General features: G+C 61.8%; 2 protein-coding genes across 2 annotated transcripts; one reads left to right on the top strand and one right to left on the bottom strand.

Moving 5' to 3' along the window:
• Positions 1-1822: 1822 nt before the first annotated feature.
• DNAAF8 (dynein axonemal assembly factor 8) lies at positions 1823-9096 on the top strand (the record flags this gene model as incomplete). Its single annotated transcript, XM_084250253.1, is given in 9 exon segments — positions 1823-1930; positions 2796-2918; positions 4455-4949; positions 5959-6073; positions 6611-6752; positions 7556-7750; positions 8084-8182; positions 8934-9039; positions 9043-9096. Coding segments are annotated over 9 exon segments (1437 nt in total).
• Positions 9097-9257: 161 nt separating this feature from the next.
• Positions 9258-16847, bottom strand: ZNF500 (zinc finger protein 500; the record flags this gene model as incomplete). The annotated part of the gene is given in 6 exon segments (XM_084250252.1): positions 9258-9358; positions 11807-11927; positions 12150-12718; positions 13975-14083; positions 16379-16399; positions 16402-16847. Coding segments are annotated over 6 exon segments (1329 nt in total). The 5' UTR covers positions 16810-16847.
• Positions 16848-19735: the final 2888 nt, after the last annotated feature.

Below are 19735 nucleotides of genomic sequence, written 5' to 3'. Positions count from 1 at the left end.
CGGCAGGTGCAGAGCCGGCCCGGGCCGCCGCGGAGCCTACCTGCGCTGGGCCGCGGGCCTCGCCGGCCCGGGCCGCCGCCGCGCTCCTCGGCCCGGCCCCGCGCCGGCCCCGCGCTCGGTCGCGCCCCCCCGGCCCCTCCGCGCCGGCCGCCGCGCCCGGACCCCGCGGCCCCTCCCGCCCCGGAAGTGGTTGCGCGGAGCGCGGAGCACGCCGGGACGCTCGGGCCCCCGGCCGGTCCCGCGCCCGCACCTTCCGGTCAGCGCGCCGGGCGCGCTGCGTGACGCCCCGCGCCAGCCAATGAGCGGGGGGAATCCGCTCTGCCCCGCCCCTCCACTGGCCAGGACGACCAATCCTGTTGCGCGAGAGGCAGGACGCGCCAAGTCCCGAAAGAGGAGCCGGAGGCAAAATCGCGGGGCGCGGTCTCGTCCCGTCAGGTGGCGGAGGGGCGGTCCCGAGAGCGGCGGCGGCCTCGCTCATTGCGCCGCGGCTCGAGGGGCGGCCGCGGCCGAACGGCGCGCCGGAGCCTGTCTACCGCCCTGTCAGGACGGCGCGGGGCGGGGCGGCCGCCCGAGGTGAGCGGCCGCGGACCGGCCGCAGCCGCGGAGACGAGCGTCGGGAGCGGCCGCGAGGGCGGTGGGGCCGGGGCCGAGCCGGGGCCCGGGCCGCGGGTTTTCGGTTTCCCAGCTTTAGAGTTTAAAAGCCGGCCCCGGGGGCCGTTGGCGTCTGGTTGCCATGGCAATCGGGGCGGGGCCAACGGGCCGCGGCCGGAAGGCGGCCGTGGGGCTGGCGGGCCGGGTCGCCGGTCGCCGGCTCCCGCGCTGGGCCTTCAGCCCCTTCCCCTTCGGGTCTGTTCGCGACACGAGCGCCAGCGACTGACGCCGTCTTCCCCCAAAGGCGCTGGGCACCGTCCAGCCCTCCGAGCCGCTGCGCCGCCTGTCGCCTGGTCTGCCCGGAGGACCTGGAGCCTCCAGCGAAGCCCTCTCGGCGGTTCTGTGCCCTCTGTGCCCTCTGCCCGCAGAGCCTAGGTGCTGAAAAGCAGCACGTGACGTACGGTCCAGCTCCACCCCACCCTGCTGCCCCCACTTGGGGGTGCACCGGTCTCCCACCCTCCTCCTGGGGCGCACACGTGAACCGAAAGCCCCCACTTACGACCCTGAGCGGGGCCATGTGGGCGAGGAGCCTGCTCTCCCCATTTGATAGGCACAGGGGCCTCCCAGGCGGCAGGGTTCTCCAGACACTGGCCCGCATTCCTAGAGCCCCCTCGGCCCTTGATGGACCAGACCTTCTCCTGCTACACTCGGGGATACAAAACGGGGGTGGAGCCCGAGGGATTGGCTAAGTGCCTGGGTATGAGCAGCCACTCCAGGAAAAATACCCCGGGGACTCGGAAATGCCTCCAGTCTCTTCCTTTGTAAGGGCCAATAAAAGGTAATGGGGCTCGAAATTCCCTCTTTGATTCTTTTTTTATGGAAAAAAATTCTTTTTGCCACAATATTACTTTTTTGAGCCTATAAAATGTATGTGCACATCCTATGTTATATGGGACATACGTTGTCTAGAGATCACATATTCTCTATTTCATGCAGCTCCATACCATGTGCACATATTGTATGTCAATACACTCATTTATATATCATTACCTATATATGCAGGCCTGGGAAGTCTGGGAATCTGTTTTCTTACCCACGGGGGAGAGGTGATTTGAAAGGGCACATCCCAAGCTGTTGGCCCTTGGCCGTGGCCCCTCTCACCACACCTGTGTCTTCGACAGGGCTCCTTGAATGATGGTGCACTGAGAAGCACCCCCTGAGTCTGGCCCCCATGGCATGGCAAGACAAAGTTGGGGGGCAGGCCCCAGGCTCTCCCTGGGCCGCCATCGTGGAGGCCGTCCGGGAGCAGCTCCCATCTCTGGACTCAGACTCCTCGTTGGTAAGAAAGCGCCTCCTCCCTAGGTCCTCCAGGCCCCACTGCCCCTTCTTCACAGGACAAACGTGAAGCCGACCCGAGGACCGCTTCTGAGCCCGTCAGCTTCTACGCTGACTGTAACCTCTGCTTTTGGAGTAGCTTTATCGGTGCTCAGCATTGGTGCTCAGACCATTTCTGTGACTCACGCCACCGCTGGGGCATTCCTCCAAGCTCTTGTCATGATGCACCAAAGCGGTAGCCACTCGGTGTGTCTCTGGCCAGGTGCTGGCCCAGCAGAGAGTGAAGAAGAGCCGGGGCACCTGCATCCAGCAGACCCGGGCTCCTCCCCACCGGGTTGCTATTTCTGCCCATGTAGCCTGGGTCAGTCTGTTTCTTCTCTGCAGAAGAGATATGATGCACGCATCCAGGGTTCTGCATGTAAAGTGCCTGGTCCAACGTAGGTGCTCAATTATTACCCATCCATATCCTGGCGTATTTCTTGTCTTGGCAACTACAACAGGCAGGTGTATCACCTATGGGTTAACGACCAAAGCTTTGCACTTCCTTGGTTCCAGTCCTAGCTCTGATCTTTCAGAGACGACAAAGCAAGCCTCCATGTCATTAAATGGTGGCTCAAGGTCATGCGTGCTGGACACTGCTCTTTTAGCATTCATTGAGCACCTGCTGTATGCCAGGTCTTAGGGATGGCAGGTACCTGCAGAGTCCAGAAGCCCCCATTCACCTCCACCAGGTGGTGCTGCTGAGCCCATTTCTAAACCAGCCAAGTACTGGCCAGATGCTGAGGCCCTTTGGGAGCAGCAGGAAGGGCAGAGGACAGGGTGGGCGGAGGCCTGCTGGCATGTAATCCACAAGCTCTCTCTGTCCACAGTCAGACTTCGGGGATGAGGAGCCCTTTATCTTCCAGCGAAATCAAACGGCCCTGATTCCAGACTTGTCGGAGGAGCTAGCCGAAGACCCTGCTGGGGTCGCCAAGGCCAGTGCGTCTCCTGAGGTCTGTGGGATGTGGGCTCGTGGGTTCTAAGGAGCTGAGACCCTGAGCAGAATGGGGGGCTGGGGGGCTGTCCATAGCTCTCACCTGGCAGTAACAGCAACGTGGGTCCAAACAGGTTCAAACCATCAGTCTAGCCTCTGTACACCCAGGTCTTCCTCCAGGTGAAGCTCAAGATGTTCGACACCAAACATTCAACCCCCCAAGAAACAAGCATCCTGAGGGCCAGGGGTGGGGGGCTGGATTTTCTGTTTGATTTTGATCCCCACCCAGCTCGCATGGGCATTCGTGTCCACGAGCACAGATACACAGCTGCTGGTACCCCGAGGCATCTGACAGCTGTCGACATGTTGTCGTAAATGCCTCTCCCTTGCCCACTGGCTCCAGCACTGCCTGGCTTGTCATCCTGCGTGCCCTAAACACCCATCGATTTTGTAAGGGTCTTGGCAGAGACTTGGGTAAGAAGGTACCCCTGGTGGGGAGGCGAGATGAAGACCTGGGGAACAAGTAGAAAATCCCACGCTCTGCTCTATAATTTAGTGGCGTGGTTGCAGTCACCTCCAAATGTCCAGACGAATTTACCCTCTCCTGGTCACCCCATTGCTGGGGTCTCCCAGTCAGACCAGGAACTCGACCTCAAAGTGCCACCTTTATAAACAGGCCTGTCAGCTTTATCATAGCCAGGCCCCCGCTGGCAGGCCTGTCCAGCTTCAGGGTAAAGGCAGCGGGGGGAGTTTGCTCAAGGCTCCTGTGCAAGGATTGGGCTTGCAGTGGGCAAGGCGGTGCTCCCCCAGGACTCCGCAGCTCTCAGTGTGAGCACTGACTTCACGGTACCAGGCATGGTGTGCTCCCCATTGTAAGAAGTCACCCACCTGCCATGCCTACCAATCGGTCTGAAGTAACCCAAACAGGAATGTATCCTAGGCTGCCAAGACCCTGGTTTGTGCGGGTGGAGTGATGCCAGGCTCTCTTCATGCCTCTGCAGCTCTCCTGGGTGGTTTCTTAAAAGTCTGGGGCAGGACAATGCCCGTGCGTGGGGTGGAGGCCGCCAGCTTGCTCTGGAGTCCGAGGGGCCGGGTTTCCTCTGGGCCACCTCTGTGAGGTGTGTTCATAACGACACCAAGTGTCCTTCAGACAAAATGCGGCCCCTCCGTACAATGGAATATTGTCCATAGAAAGGAACCAAGTGATGACATGTGCCTTGGGAGCATTTGGTTAGCTGGAAGGACAGAACAGGACAGGTCGTGATTCCCCTGATATGCACTATCTGGAGCAGGCACATGAATAGACACACGCGTGTGCACACACACACATTGTGTGCAGAGGAAACCGGAAGGCTCTAAGAGGAGGTTCAGAGTTTCTCTTTGGGGCCATGAAAAATTGGAGATAGGCAGTGGGGATGCCTGTACCTCTGCGGATGTACTCGACGTCACTGGTTAACGCGGCACATTTTGTTACAACATATTTTACCACGGTAACAAAAATTCCCTGAGGTATGTCTTTGAGGATGTGAACCGAGGCCACCTGTTTTCTCCCCAGCCAGTGGTCGTGCCTGTGGAACTGGACTCAGAGCCCTGGGGGCAGTGGAACGCAGGGACAAGGAAACTTCTGGAAGGAAAGGAGCCTGGCAGGCCCCCAGGGAGCTGTGATGGAATCAACTATCTCCTCAGGGTTCCTGAGGAGACCCTCACATGGGAGGAAGGTGACATTAGGGGCACATCCTTCAACACTGAAGGATCCCAGAGTCCTCCCTGGGCACCTCAGGGAGAAGACACCCACTCCCCCCTTGAAGGGGACCTGAAGGCGGAGCCCCCCAGAGCTGCCTCCCAAGCCCGAGAGGGCTCAGATTCTGCAAACCGCAGAGCCCTCCGGAGGGAGAGAAGAAAGATGATTGAGAAAGACATTCTCCACAAAGTCACCAGGGACCCACAGGACCTGGCCCGCAGTGACCTCTGTGCAGCCGCAGCGTCGGGGCTGAGACCAGAAGTGCCTCCGGAGGGGCCCAAGGAAGAACCGCTGGTGCTCTCCCTCCAGGTAGCATCTCCTGCCTGTGCATGCTCGGGGACCCTGGCAGGGGACCTGCCCTAGCCGCTGTCACAGATCCCATACATTAGGGGCCTTGTAAGCATCATTCATTTCTCACTGTTCTGGAGGGTGCAAGTCTGAGGTCAAGGTGTTCTGTGAGAGGCTGCTCCCAGATTACAGAAGAAAGGGGCGACGGAGCTCTCTGGGGTCTCCATCATACTGACCCCTTCACGAGGGTCCTCCCTCGTGACTTAACTGACCCAGTCCCCAAGTCTGCACCTTGGGAGTGAGGGTTTCAACATGTGAGGCTTGGCGGGATGTAGACATTCAGTCGACAGCAAGGAGCTTGTGCCCAGGCCCCCAGGTCCCCGCAGCGGCTGTACCCCAGCCAGGGGCCGGGGTGAGTAGAGTTAGCGAGCCAGACTTCCTCAGTCTGTGTCCTACAGGCCCCAACACAGTGACTTCGGGGCGATCTCTGTTTTACACTGTTGTGACAGGTGGGCCCCGTGGGAAGGTGGCTTTGTTAGAAACGCTCCAGCGAGACATTGAAATGTCTCCTTCCCGCGCGGCCCCAACGCCTGCCCAGGCCAGACGTGAGGGAGCGTGTTCTGGGCTAAAACCCACGCTCAGCCCCACGGCACACTCTTCCACGTCTTCCGGCTCCAGCACTTGCCAGAACAGTCTGTATCTTAAAAGAGCAAAATGCTGTAGCTCTCTCTGAACCTACATAGTTTTAAAACAACGCGGTTTCTTCTAGGGCAAACATTGTCCTTGTGCCAAAAACAAGTATTTTCCCACAGAGGTGCAGGAAGGGGTGGCCCGGACCTCAGGGCCCAGGTGTTTCTGGTGGTGCCCACACAGTGGGGTGAGCCAGCCCATTGTCTGCCGACGTGGGGCGTCTCCACCGCTGCTCCTGTGCCCGCTGCGGGCCAGGCCAGTCAGCTTCGAGTCGGGTGCGGTGAACACGGTGCCCCCGGGACCCCGCGCAGCCTCCTAACCGCAGCTTTCATTGTTTCAGCAATTTGAGGAGTGGGAACTGGATCGCCTGCTGCAGAGGCTGCGGGGGCGAGAAGAAGCGGGAGACGCCGCTTCTGGAGCCACGTGGTGGGCAGACGGCGGCTTCCAGGGCCCAGGTCTGGCCTTGACCCCAGGGCCCGAGAGAATCCCACCAGTAGCTTCTTGCTAGTCTCAGTTAACAGGCCGGGGGCTGGGAGCAGTCAGTCCTGCCACCCACCGCGACCTCTCGGCCCTCACTGCCCTGAAACCCCAGGTGCCGGCCACTGAAAGCCTTTGCCTCGCTCACTGTCACTCTCCCTCATGCTCACTGCATACAAACTGCCCGCACGCCCCAGGGCCAGGTCCTGGCGTACAAGCAGGGCTCTTCAGCCTTGGCCCTGGCCCGTCCTGCCTTTCTGAAAGAAAAGTCCCCCTGCCTCTCTCCTGCTCCTTCAGCTAGATCGCAAGCACACGCCTGCCTTCATTGACAGAGCCAGCCAGGCCTGACCACCGCCATCACCGGGCTTCCTCGCGGCAGTTCTGTCAATAAACAGGCTCCCTGGAGCCCCTGACCCTCTCGGGACCCTTCCCCAGCCCTCCAGTCAGTGCACTGAGGGGCACTGAGACGCAGGCTCCTTCATCACCCCCACATGCAGCCTCCCGTCTCTCCTCAGGCCGCACTGAGCTGACCACGCAGGACAGGCTCCTGGAGCGGCTGGCCCTTCTGGGCGCCTCGCAGTCCAGAGCCCCCGCCTCTACCGGGAGGGGCCCTACAGACTCACCCCTGGACACCAGGCCTCGGGGGGCCGGAGGCAGGTGGGACTCCTGCAGCATGTCCCCCTCCTCCACAGCTGGCCCTGGCTGTGGGCAGGCACTTGATGGGCATTTCCTTTCATGGCGATCAGTGGGGGGTGCTCGCAGCCCCGTTTTCATAGCTGCGAAGGTGGGGGCTCAGAGAGGCTGACTGGCCCAGCCATGTGTGGCAGAGCTGGGACTACCCCCCAAAGCACCTGCTCTTCCCCTGCACCCCAGGGGAGCCCTCCCCTCCCCATCCACAAAGCCTCCCGGGGCAGGGATCTGCCCCTCTGGCCTCCCGGATGTCCAGCCCTGGACAGCTGAGCCCATGACCACTCGGAGCCTTTTCCTGGGACCTCCCCTTTCTGTGTCCTTGGGGGTGTGGGAGGGCGGAGAAAGGCTGGGGTGGGGGAGAGGTGGGGAGGGCCTGGAGCCCTCAGGCCCAGCCGTAGCCTTGCTCCTCCACTTGTGCTGCGCCCCCTTGTTAGGAATCTTAGAGCCAATGAACCTTTCACCTGAGCTAGATTGGTGGGTTCTGTGCCCGGGGACCCAAAGCACCTCATGGAACAGCCGAGCCCTTGGGGCACAGCAGGCTGGAGGAGCCAAGTCGTCCACGGAATTGATTGTAATTCGCTCACTCGTCCACTTAAGTGGCAGGGCTGCCCGCGGAAGGGGCAGCGAGGACCCCTGGGCTGCCAGGGCAAGTGCTGCCAGACAGCGCTGGCCCAGCTCGTGGGCTGTTCTGCGGGCGCGAGAGCAGGTGCGCTTGGAGGCCGCCTGCCCGGCACAGGGCCCGGCGGTGACGCAGTGCCCGCTCCTCTCAGGTGTGCTGTGCCAGCGCCTGGCTCCCCAGCGGGGCTGGGCCCCGGGCTGGCCCAGGGCATGACGCCGAGGAGCTCAGCGGAGCCCGCCACCGTCTTCATCGATCTGCGGCCCCCGGAGCCATCACGCCAGGGCTCGCGGGAAAGGTACCGGGGCGGCGCGGTCCTGCAGCTAACCGGCTGCCACGCGGGCCTCGGGCGCGGGAGGCACAAGCGGGCAGCTGGGGGTGAGACAGGCACTGCTAGTTGAGGGGGGCCCTGGGCAGGACCTGGGCCTGGCCACGGGCCCCTGGGTCCCATCAGCAGGCTCCCTGCAGGGGCAGAGCCTGAGGTAATGGGCTGGGGCACGCTGCCCAGGGGCACACTGCCTTACCTGGCAGGCAGCCTGTGATCTCCTGGCTGCTGCAGGCAGGGCTCTGACGACCTGCCTGTCCTCGGGCCTTGGGTCAACGAGGAGGCCCAGGCTCCGGTGTGTGGGGGGGTGCGGGTTGCTGGGGCATGTCCAGCCAACTGCGTTTCCTCACCTCACAGCTCCAGCGCCAGAGGCAGCTCCAGCTCTGAGGAGGAGGAGGAGGAGGAGGAGATGGCAGACCTCCCGGAGCCGGCATCGCCCTCCTCCCAGGGGCTACGGTAACTACAGAGGCCTCCTCCATCTGGGCTTGTCTGGCACATTTAACAAGACAGCCCTGCCTCGCACGCACCCAGAGGCCCGCACTGGAGGATGTGTGTGTGTGTGGGGGGGGGGGTTCAGACAGGTGGGGGTAGCTTGCGGGAGCCCATGGGCAGGGGTGGAGTGGGCGTGGGGGCATTGTCTTGGCCTGGCCTGCTACCCTCCAGCCATCACTAAGGGCACCTTAGCTGGCTCTCCGGAGGATGAGCGCATTTTCTTTGGGGAAAAAAAAATCTGATCGATCTGGCTCCCTGCTGGTGAGGCCGTGAAGAGAGGGGAGTAAGTGCGGGTTGTCGGCCAGAAGGGGAGCCCCTGCGCGGATCACGGAGTGAAACACCAGCTTCAGCGAAGACCCTCTGAAGTGGGCGGGGCCCCCCTGCAGCCACGGGGCAAATGCTCTTTGCGTTGTGTGCAGTGTTGCCGGGGCCTGGGAACCCGGGGTCTAGTGCAACTTCCCCCCAGTGTGGCGCCATCAGGCATTGCAGGAAGCCGCATCGGGGTTGGGAAGTGTCCTGCAGGTTTCCTCCCAGAAGCCTTGCACGCGCTACCTGCATGAGGCCTCAGCGCGGGCTCTGACGTCAGGCCTAGTCCCCTGAGAGAAGCGACGGGCTCTGCAGGTGCCTGCCGCCTGTGTGTGTCCTGCTCCGGCAGCGAGGTGCTGGAAGCTTGGGCCCCCACTGGGCGGTGACCGAGGTGGCTTCTCTGTCACAGGCACTGCACGGGGAAGAGTCAGCTCCTCCAGCAGCTCAGGGCATTCCGGATGGGGACAGCTCAGCCCCAGTCGCCCGCCAGCAAGGGTCCCAGTGGCCAGAACATGTAGGGCCCTGAAGATGTGGCCAGATCCAGGACGAGGAAGCAACACGGAACATTCTGAGTTGAGGGGCAGAGTGCCCAGGCCAGAACCATAGGAGGACGTCCCAGGGGCCCTCTGGGGTCAGAGACAGCCAGTAAGACCCTGGTGCTCTTCTGGGCCAGCTACAGAGGCCCCTGGCACGGAGCTGGGGTCAGCGGGACATGTGGCCTACCCAGTGCCCCTCACTCTCTCAGGTCTCCATCAGCAGGAGCCTCTGTGGCCAGGGTGCCGTCCCCCAGTCCTTGACCAGAACCAGGCCTGGGCATTTTTGTGCACTTAGAGCCTAGAGGCCAGCACACACTGTGGCCGCAGCTCGGTGGTCCCAACAGCCCCTCCTGGGAAGGTGCCCATGAGGAAAGAGCAGCACCGTGGGTTCGTTCTGAGAGGACTCCAGGCCCTTCCATCTTTTCCATTTCTGCATTTTTCCTCTTACTGTGCATCTAGTATTCCCACCCCTCCAGGCTTTTCCAAAAACTATAAAACTCAAGTAAAATGTGTTTGAACAGCTGCAGGTCAAAGGCTTTTGAAAGCAAACGCGGCTTCCTCCCAGGGCCCCCGGTCGCTGCTCTTGTGACACTACAATCCACACACCACACACCAGGCGCACGGATCAGGTGGACTTTTTGCTTCTTCCTTTACCCCCGTCACGAGGGCACGAGTCTGCTCTGGGGCCCTTCCACACGGAGGGTGGAGGTGAGCTTCCACTACAGCCGCAACACACAAAACTGCTGTTTCGGCCGCTGATCTTGTCCCCTGGGAACGGGTTACGAACCCCCCTCGTGGGTGGCCAGCAGGACCTGGGCCCCCAGGGGGTGCTTCTCTCCTCCTCGCCTGTTACCTCAGCCCCAGGTCCCCATTCAGAGTCATTTCAGAACTCCTGTTCTCAGCCCCACCGCCCCTTCATGCTGAGGCCTGGGCCTGGGCCTCTGGCTGAGCTCTTCTCGGGATTCTGCTTCCGTCTCAGCCGCTCTGCCCTGCCTGCGAGGGATCAGCTGTCACCTCGGGCTCCCCACTTCATGGGCCCGCAGCCTGGCAGGGACTTGGCATGTGACCCTGCTCGGCTGGGGTCACCACCGTTTGCTGCGGTGCTGAGGGTCTGTTCTCACGAAGCACCCCACACCCTCTGCTCCCAGCGCGGGCAGCGGGCCGGCGCGGCGCAGGGCAGGGAGGCGGGTGGTTCACGGCCCCTGGCGCAGCCAACCCAGTCAGCAAGAGCACAGGCCATTTTTTCATTTGACCCATCTCCCCCCACGTGTACGTGTACCTGTCTAGGTGCCGGTACGTTCATTTAGGGGCATTTCACAACAGAGCTGGAAAACAAACGACTCCACCCTCCATATTAATCACTGTCAAGGCAGCTGGAGTGAGAGCGCGGGAGGTCAGCCAATGTGGGTTCAAGGCCGGGTGCACCGCCCAAAGAAGGTGCTTAAAGCTCTCCGGGGCTTTTCCCCATCTGCAGGAGAAGCACGACGGCCCCACAGCACAGGGATGCATGGGTTTCTGGAACCTACAAGCCCCCCAGGCCTGTGGGCTGAGAGGGTGGTGATGGCGAGGGGGCTGAGAAGCAGGCCAGGGCCCGCCAAGGGTGGACGAAGGGGAAGGGGCGCCCCCCGAGAAGCCGAATCTACCGACACAGGCCAAGGGCGTGGCCACCAGCCTGGGCTGAGCAGCCAGCCTGGGGCTCCCGCTGCATGGGCAGGCGGATCCGGCTCGGTGCTGGGCCCCAGATGCTGGCCCAGGTGGTAAATATTACCCCTAGCGCAGGCAGCCGCCTCAACAGAGAGCACCCAAGGGCCAGAAGGGCTGTCGTTTATTTAGGGAGCAGAGAGAAGGGGGTCACGCGGAATCTGGGTTGTGTGGAAAGGGCGACATGTCTAGTGATGGGGGACACGGCAGAGTGGAGCTGGCAGGATGGCGGGGGAGGGCTCCCGCGAGCAGGAGCCCCACTCCCTGCATGGAATGATCCAGAACCCAGTGGATTCAGCAGTGACCCTGACTCCTGTGATGACTAAACAGGCAAGGCCTCTCTGCTGCTCTGTCGGCCACTCGGGAGGCCGTGCGTGTGGGCAGATCTGGAGCACATTCGCCTCAGAGAGACCAAGGCCAGCCTGTCCTTGGGGTTCAGCAAAGGCAGAAAGTGGCAAGGCTTCCCCAGTCTGGGAGGTCAGAGGAAGGGGTCCAGGGCCTCTGGTGGCGCAGGGGTTAAGTGTCAGCACTATGAAGCGATCGCCAGCCACTGCAGCACAAGCTTGAGCTGCCACCGGGGAGCTGACCCACAGGGCGCAGCAGACCTCTCCTGTCTCTGCACTGCTCCCCACTCTGTCTCTGGTGAATCCTCTCACCCCCGCACCTCTGGCCTGTACCCCAGCTCTTGCATGCATAAATCTTTTTTGAAAAAAGAAGGGGTTGAGGGGAAGCAGTCCCACATCAGTGTACATCCCATATAACAGCTCTTTGAAGGTGACCCCAATTCATCCTATTTCCTCACTGATACCTAGTAGAATAGGGGGTGCACTGGAATAGCCCCCACAGGCTACACTCTGAAAGTGTGTCACTTTGGGGAGGGGGCCCAGGGAAGGCAGACAAGCTGCCATGGGGGGGGAGTGTCCCCCCACCTCACGTCCACCTGGCCCCTCCGCATGGAACCTTACTTGGGAACAGGGTCGCTGCAGACGAGGCTGAGAGTTCATAGTGGACCCGGTGTCCTTTCCAAAGGAGAGAGAGGACTGACCGGTGTCCTGGGAAGACACTGGCGGAGGCAGCGACACGGCCCGGGCAGCGGCCAGGGCGGGCGGGCGGGGCTTCCAGAAGGACCAGCCGAAGCCGCGGGCTCCTGAGCCCGGCGGTGGACACTGCGGTGGACACTGCCGCGGCAGCCCCCACCCGAACACCACGCACCGTGTCCTCGCGCGGAGGGCGCGGCCTGTCTAAAAGATGCGGCTTGGCGGTTTCCAGCAACTCTAGGAATCGTGGTCAGGAGACCCGGGCCGGGGCCGGGGCAGCGGGGCGCCTGCGGGCGGCGCGGGCAGGCCTGGGCCCGGGCCCGGGGGGCTTCCCGGCGGCGGCGGCCGCACCCCCTCGGGGCCGTGGCTGCGCTGGTGCTTGTGCAGGTCGGCGCCCCGGCGGAAGCCCCTGCCGCAGGCCGGGCAGGCGTAGGGCTTCTCGCCCGTGTGCGTGCGCCGGTGCGCGCTGAAGTGCGAGCTGTTGCTGAAGCGCTTCCCGCACTGCGCGCAGGCGTAGGGCCGCTCGCCGGTGTGCGTGCGCCGGTGGATGACCAGGCTGGAGCTCTGGCTGAAGCGCTTCCCGCACTGCGCGCAGGCGTAGGGCCGCTCGCCCGTGTGCACCCGCTGGTGCGTGCTGAAGTTGGAGCGGTCGCTGAAGCCCTTGCCGCACGCCTGGCACCGGTAGGGCCGCTCCCCGGTGTGCGTGCGCCGGTGCTTGGTCAGGTGCGAGCTCTTGCCGAAGCCCTTGCCGCACTCCGGGCACGCGTAGGGCTTGGCCGCCCCCTGCGGGCCCCCCCTGGCCCCCGGCCGCTGGGGCCTGATGGGGCCCTGGCCGCGGCCCCTGACGGCTGGGCCGCACTCCCCTGTCCCCGGGGAGTCCTCGCGGGTGTCCTCTCCATCTTCAAAGCGCGCCCCAAGCCCTGGGACAGAAAGCAGAGTCGCTGACTGGGAAGCAAAAGCTGCGGGAGGGTCCACCCCAGGCGGGGGTCCACCCCTGTACCGAGGCAGGGTCCCCCTCAGAGCCGGGGCAGGGAAGCTGGGCGAGACGGGACAGGAAAGCAGGCAGTCCTCTCCTCCCTGGGAGGTGTGGGCATCTCCCCATTTCGCAAGGTTAAAGGCCTTGTCCAGAGTCACAGGGCTGTGAAGACCCATGCCCTGGCAGTCAGGCTCTGGAGGGGTCTCCCCTGGGGCCAGGGGGCCACGTTGGGGGCATGTGGCCATGCTGTCACACCGGGATGGGGGCTGCAACCGGCCTCTAGTGGGTAGAGGCCAGGGATGCTGGTGGACGCCTACATTTTCTGTGTTAACAGGCCAGGCCATGGTGCCCAGACGCTCGGTCAAACATCAGCTGAGATGTTGCTCTGGAGGGCATTCTGCAGGTGTGATGGACTTGTACAGTCAGTTGCGGGTAAAGAAAGCAGGTTGTTCTCTGCACTGTGGGTGGGCCCTGGCTAATCAGGTGCAGGTCTTATGTACAAAAACTGAATTTTCCTGAAGGAGAAATTCTGTCTCAAGGCTGCAACACAGAAACCCTGCCTGGCTTTCCAGCCCGCTTGTGGGTCATTTGGATTCCAGCCTCACCAGCCTCCACCATCATGTGACTCTATTCCTTAAACAAACCCCCTATTTGTTTCCCTGGAATACACCTGATTCAAGGTGGCGCCTCAATCTTATAGGCAAGGTTTCACGGAGTAAGTATGTCTTGGGAGGAGCAGGAGAGACGGTGTTGGGTGGTGAGGACAGCCAGGGCCTCACTGGAGGCAGCTCTCCCCGAGGAGGGCAGGAGTCGGCTGTGAACCCAACCGCTGCCGTGGGTGAGGAAGGGAAGGAACAGCACAGTCCGGGCACCTGCAGTCAGGCCACTGATGGGACATGAGCCTCCCTGGCTTCCCCGCTGGCTGCTGGGAGGACTCAGGAAGCACCCCTGCTCCACCAGACCAACCCCGGGCATGGCCTGTGAGCCCCTACTTGTATCGTGTTCCCCAGTTACTCCTGGTTCCTATAGGCTATGGGGCCAGGAAGGTGCTCGGCAGCCATGCCTTCTCGCCTGGGCCTTGGGGCCCATCAGGGAAATGCTGGGTGGGCCACACCCCGCCTGAGAAGACCCGCCCCCCTGAGGCCCACCCAGAGACACGTCACGTTTCCGATGGGACCCAGCTGGACCCCGGCACGTTACCTTTGTGCTCCGGCACCACGTCCCAGCTGCGGTCCTGCCGAGCCGGGTCCAGGCCTCCCCACTCCTCCTGGGGCAGATACTCGGGCACCCCCTTTAAGGTCTCCGACACCTGCAGGAATGCAGCCCGTCAGGCCCGGCTCCCAGGAGCTGCCACTGCTCCTTCCCTGAGCTGGCGCAGCAGACCCCCCACCAGGGCACCGCTGTGGCTCCAACACTGCTGGAAGCTGCTTTTAGGGGGCCACCATTGCCACCTCACTGTCCCAGAGCACAGGGCAGAGTCAGTGTGCAGGAACAGCGGGGGACCCACTGGGACCACTCTACGCTCAGCCATTGGGGCCCATGGGGCCCATGCTCTTTGGCATCTGCCCCATTTGGCCCTGGCACCCAAATGGGGTCCAGGGAGACTTCAGGTCACCTCTAGGCCTGGGCTCCCAAATCCAGCACCAGTCTGACCTGGGGGGTATGATGGAAACCCAAGCAGAAAGCTGCCCAGAAGAGACACACCCGCAGTGAGAGAGGGACTGCTGGGGCTGGAGGGCAAGCTCCTTTCCTCTGAGAGGCAGGGGGGCGGGTGTGGGGAGGGGATGGGAATGGTCTAAGTTGCCTGTGGGGCGACCACAGTCTGTGGGGCCGCCAGACGCCGCAGGGGTGCTGCGTGCCCGTGAGCTTGTCTCAAGAGCTGTGATGGAGACAACAGGTGCGGCTCCAGGGAGGGGGATCTGCCCAGCTGGGTCTGAAGTGACCCCCCCCCAGCTCACCACTGCATCCCGGGACATGCCTAAGAGCCGGGTACCTCTGGAGAACAGGCAAGACTTCCCAGGAGGCAGAGATCAGAGTAATGTGGGAACCCCACGGATGAGGCCAGGGAGTGAGAAAGTTCCCCTGATAAGGGGTGGGATGCACCAGACGTGGCACCGGCTCACCTGGGGGTGGGATGAAAGGCAGGACGTGGCTGGCACCGTCTCCTGCTGCCTGGGGACCCCTGGGCCTGGGGAAAGAGCAGTCACCTTGGATGCTCCCACAGCCCACCACGCACAGCACTGAAGACCCAGCTGCCCCACCCAGGCTCAGCTCCCGCCTCCCGTAGGCCCCACCCTCCTGCACCAGAAGGTCCTTGGCCTGCCCCCCCCCCCCAACCGCCGTGCCCTCCTTTCTTCTGGAGAGACAGCTACTCACCCCTCTTTGGCCAGAGCTGGGGACCTCTTTTCGGTCTGTGGTTCAGCTCGGCAGGGGGCCTCAGGGTGGAGTGCCAAGCCCCTTCTCCCTGGGACAGTGCCTCTGGTGTAGCCTCAGCCTGGCATGTCAAGGGTGGTTCTCCTGCCTCCTGGGGCACTGTGGCATCAGAGGGCACCTCCAGGCCCTGCATGCAGAGGGAGATCTGCCCACCAGCTCCCAGGTCGGGGGAAGCCCAGGCCCTCCCCTTGGTCACCCCAGGCATCCACCGCCCCCAAGGAGGCAGCAGAGAGCTGTGTTTGGAACTGGAGTTATTAGCAGGTGGATCTGTATGAGACTTCTCACCCCCCCCCCCCCATAGTGGAGCTGGAGTGAGCTCCGGAGCAGTGCTGTCTGCGCACTTTCCTTCGTGACAGGGAGTCCTGTGTCTGCTCTGGCCAGTCCAGTAGCCACTGGCCATGGGTGACAACCGAGTGCCTGAAATATGGCCACTGTGACTTAAGAATGACATTTAAAATTTAATTCAGGGGCCTCTCTGGTGGCACAAGGGTTAAGATGCAACCTATGAAGCAATCCACAGCCTCTGCAGCATGAGCTCCATCCCTGGCCAGCCAGAGAGCAGCCCACATGGCGCAGCAGTCCTCTCCTGACTCACCCGCTGCTCCCCTCAGCAGTGTATTTCAGTCAGTCTGCCTGTTCTGTTCCCCGCTCTGTCTCTGGTGAATCCTCTCACCCTCCCACACCTCTGGCCTGTACCCCAGCTCTTGTATGCATAAATAAATAAATCTTTAAAATAAAAAAGTTAATTCAAAGAGCTACCTGTGGCTGGGAGCCTGTGTACTGGACAGACCAGTCCCAGCGGGCGGGGAACTTCTGGGCATCTAATGAGTGTTGCCAGGTCTTTCTTCCCAGGGTCCTCCCTCTTCTGGGACCTCTTCAACCCCCAAAGCCCAGACCAGAGGGTCTCCAGGCTTCTTCCATCAAATCTGTGCCTGGCCTAAGCTGGGACAATGTCAGGACCAAGACCACACTAGCTTAGGGCTGGTGGAGCCCTATGTGGTTAATAACGCGTGGACACCCACTGGCCAAGGCCGAGAAACACTTCTCAGCTGCCTGCTTCAGTTCCCGTGTGCAGGGAGCCCTGGGTCCTTCCAACAACCCAGCTGGCCGTGCCCCAGAGCCCAAGAGACCTCCAAACGCAGACCTCAGCAGCGGGGCCCTGTTTCCTCACCTCAGGGCCAAAATGCCCCCCCGCCTCACCCGCTGTCTCCGTTTCCTGGGCTCCCGCTGCAGCCCTTCCACGAGGACCACGGCCTCCTCACCGCTCTCGGGCTGCCGCTCCCGTACCCGGGCCTGGATCTCGCCCGGCAGCACCGTCAGGAACTGCTCCAGCACCAGCAGCTCCAGGATCTGCTCCTTGGTGCGCAGCTCGGGCCGCAGCCAGCGGCAGCAGAGCTCCCAGAGGCGGCTCAGGGCCTCCCGGGGTCCAGCCACCTCCTGGTAGCAGAAGAGCCGGAAGAGCTGGCGGAAGGTCTCGGGGCTGGGGTCCTCCGTCTCCGAGGAGTGCTCCTCCTCCCAGCAGAAGTCCTCCTCCACCTTCACAATCAGGATCTCGTCCTGCTCCAGCGGGGGTGGGAGTTGGACACTGCTGGCAGTGGCCATGGCTCCCCGGGGCCCTGCTCTTTCTCACGCCTCAGAGTCCAACCTGCCTCTCCCTGTAACTCTGGCCATACGCTGGAGAAGGTGTTTTTCAGGACTCTGTGGAGAGACGATAGCATCATTTGGGGTGTTGTACCCCGCTGGGTGCACCCATAAGCACCTACCCTCGTTGGCAAAAAGGAGAGGGTTGAAATAGATCAACCAGCCTCGCTATTACCCCCTAATAACTTCCGGGCAGGTTCAGGAACCTCTCCGGGCCTCAGTTTCCTCATTTGAAGGGCGGAGCTATCACCTACACACAGGTTGCCGAGGGGAATACCCGGGGTGTTTGGAAACGCGTCAGGGGCCGAGGAGCGCTCAAGTGTCACTACTACAGGTGGCCCTTTGGGGTGGGGCCCCCTGGGGTCTACGGTGTCCTGGGGGACGCAGGTTCTGTGCCCCGATGTCGGGATCGACGGGCTCCATGAGCCCGAAGTCCGTCCGCGCGCCCCGTGGGCCCCGGCAGGCAGGGTCCCCACGGCCCCGCAGCGCCAGGGCCGCGCGAGCGCGACTGTCCCGCGGGCGGCGCCCCTCAGGTGGAGGGTGCGCGTGGCCGAGGCCGCAGCACAAACCACGGGACGGAAGCTGGAGGCGGCACCCGCGCCCGCACTCACCCGCAGCGCTGCGGGCCGAGGGGGCTCGGGGCGCGCCGGGGGCGGAGGGCCGGGCCAAGGCGCGGACGCGGCAGCTGGGGGCTCGGCCGCCGGCCAGCCCAGGGCGCGGGTGGGGGAGGCGGAGTCCCGCCTCGCAGGACGCAGGCGCAGAACGGGCCCGCGCCGGCCATTGGCTGAGCCGGCTACGGGGCGTGGGGGCGGGGCGGGCCCAGGGAGGCGTTGTGCTAATACAGTCCCTGCACCATTGGCTGTCGAGCGTGATTCTGGGTAGGCGGGCCCACAGCGGCATTGTGGGTACTGTAGTTTTCTTACCTCTGGCGGCTCAGCGGCCGGGACGTGGGAATCGGACTGCGAGGGCTGGCCGGCGAGAGGCATTGTGGGAAATGTAGTCCTAGCGGTGTGGGCTGCCCTGCTTTCACACCTAGGATGGGGCCGTGTAGGCGGGCCTGCGGGAGGCCCCGCTCACCCGCCTCATCCCCACCACGGCCAGCTCGGTCTGAGCGTGGGCCAGCCCTGGGGGCTCTGCGGCTCCGGGGCTGTTCTCCCCATTTCGCTTCCAATGGCCGGTGGCTTGGCCCGGGAAGGCCCGCTGTGCAGGGGGAGCCTGAACATCTCCCTTGCATTAGGTCCTCTGTGTGTGCCAGGCTCTCCTTCCAGCAGCCCGGAGAGAGGCGCTACTCTCCCTGGAAGTGAGGAAACTGAGGCAGGGAGCTTCCCACACACCCCTAGTAAGTCAGAGCCAGCCTGAGGTTGGGACCCCAGCTCTTTCTTAGTCCAGCCCCTTAATTTTAGGACTAGGAAATGAAGACCCAGAAAGTTACCTACGTGGGGGCATATTGGTTATCAACTGCCTAATTGTTTCATTTGTTAATTTATGTAATAAATTTGTTAATTTATGTAATAAAATGTATTGTGCTCTACTTTGTGCTGCCTCACACAAACAGGAGCTGAGTTAGTTGGAAATCGGTCCTGGTGTGGGGTAGAGTCTGGGGTGCAGGTAAAGGTCATGGTGAAGATTCTGTGCCCACTCCAGCAGAGTCCCCCTCCCTGGCACAGGTAAGTGCTCTGTACACACAGGTGACAACCTGCTTATTCCTGTGCTCTTAGTTCTGGTTTCCCCAGACCCAACGCCTCCCACCCCCCCCCCTTTTTTTTTAAAGATTTATTTATTCACACAAGAACCAGGGTACAGGCCAGATGTCCAAGAGGGTGAGAAGATTCACCAGAGACAGAGTGGGGAACAGAACAGGCAGAGTGAATTAAATGCACTGCTGAGGGGAGCAGGAGAGGTCTGCGGCGCCATGTGGGTATCTCCCTGGCTGGCAGGGAATAGAAACAGCGTTGCAGAGGCAGGCTCAACCACCTGCCCCACCAGGGAGGCCCCCTCCCCCTTATTTTCTTCCACTCTTGCCTGCCTTTCTCACAACATATCTTTCCCCTATAGTCAAGTCATTGGTGAGCGCACCAGGCAGAACAAGACACCAGCCTAGATAATCAGTGACGTTAAATAAACAGAATTATGTTTAAAAAAATAAATAACAAGAATAAGAAACCTGCCACTCCCTTTGCTTCCGAGCAGGGTGAGGAAGGGGAATTAGAACAAGCCACAGATGGAGGAAGGAGCAGAGACAAAAGGAGGGGGCACACAGGAAGGGCAGGTTCTACAGAAATGGGGGCGTGCCAACTGGTTACAGGGCACACTGGGCCCTGTCCAGATGGGCATATGGCTCGGGGGACGCCAGCACACTGTCTCCTGCTTGGCTGCGGGACTGGCCTCGGGTCTCCTGTCATCTTCTCCTCAAGTGTGCACACAGACCCTGGTCAGCCCATGGAGTGGCTGTGCCTGGTGCTTGCATCCCCACCCTCTCGGCTGCTTTTCTGTGACTACAACCCACAGAGGTTTAAAGGGTGCATTTCTACCTGGCTCTATGCTTCTGGTCTTAATCTTCCTGTTCCTTCAACTATGAGCAAAAGGAAGGTACAAATTACCTCCCGAAACAGAAATCAAATCTCCCACCCTAGGGTAAGATCTTTTGATTATCAGTTCATATTTAGAAGGCCTCTGATGAGTCTGTAGGGGAGAAAAAGTATATCACCCAAATATGTCTTTGGTAAAGGTTGATTTATGGGGTCTATGAAGGCTGATTAGAGGTTGCTTTTGAAATAGACATTTACGTGGAGCCTCCCTGGTGGCCTAGGGGTTAAGTCTCAGCGCTATACATGCTACGGACTGAGTTCGATTCCCAGTCAGGGAGCTGACCCATAGGGCACAGAAG

The sequence above is a fragment of the Talpa europaea genome, assembly GCF_964194135.1.
Source record: "Talpa europaea genome assembly, chromosome: 12".
In the NCBI taxonomy this organism is placed as follows: Eukaryota; Metazoa; Chordata; class Mammalia; order Eulipotyphla; family Talpidae; genus Talpa; species Talpa europaea.
Note: the sequence above shows the minus strand (reverse complement) of the source record. Positions and strands in the feature narration are given on the sequence as shown.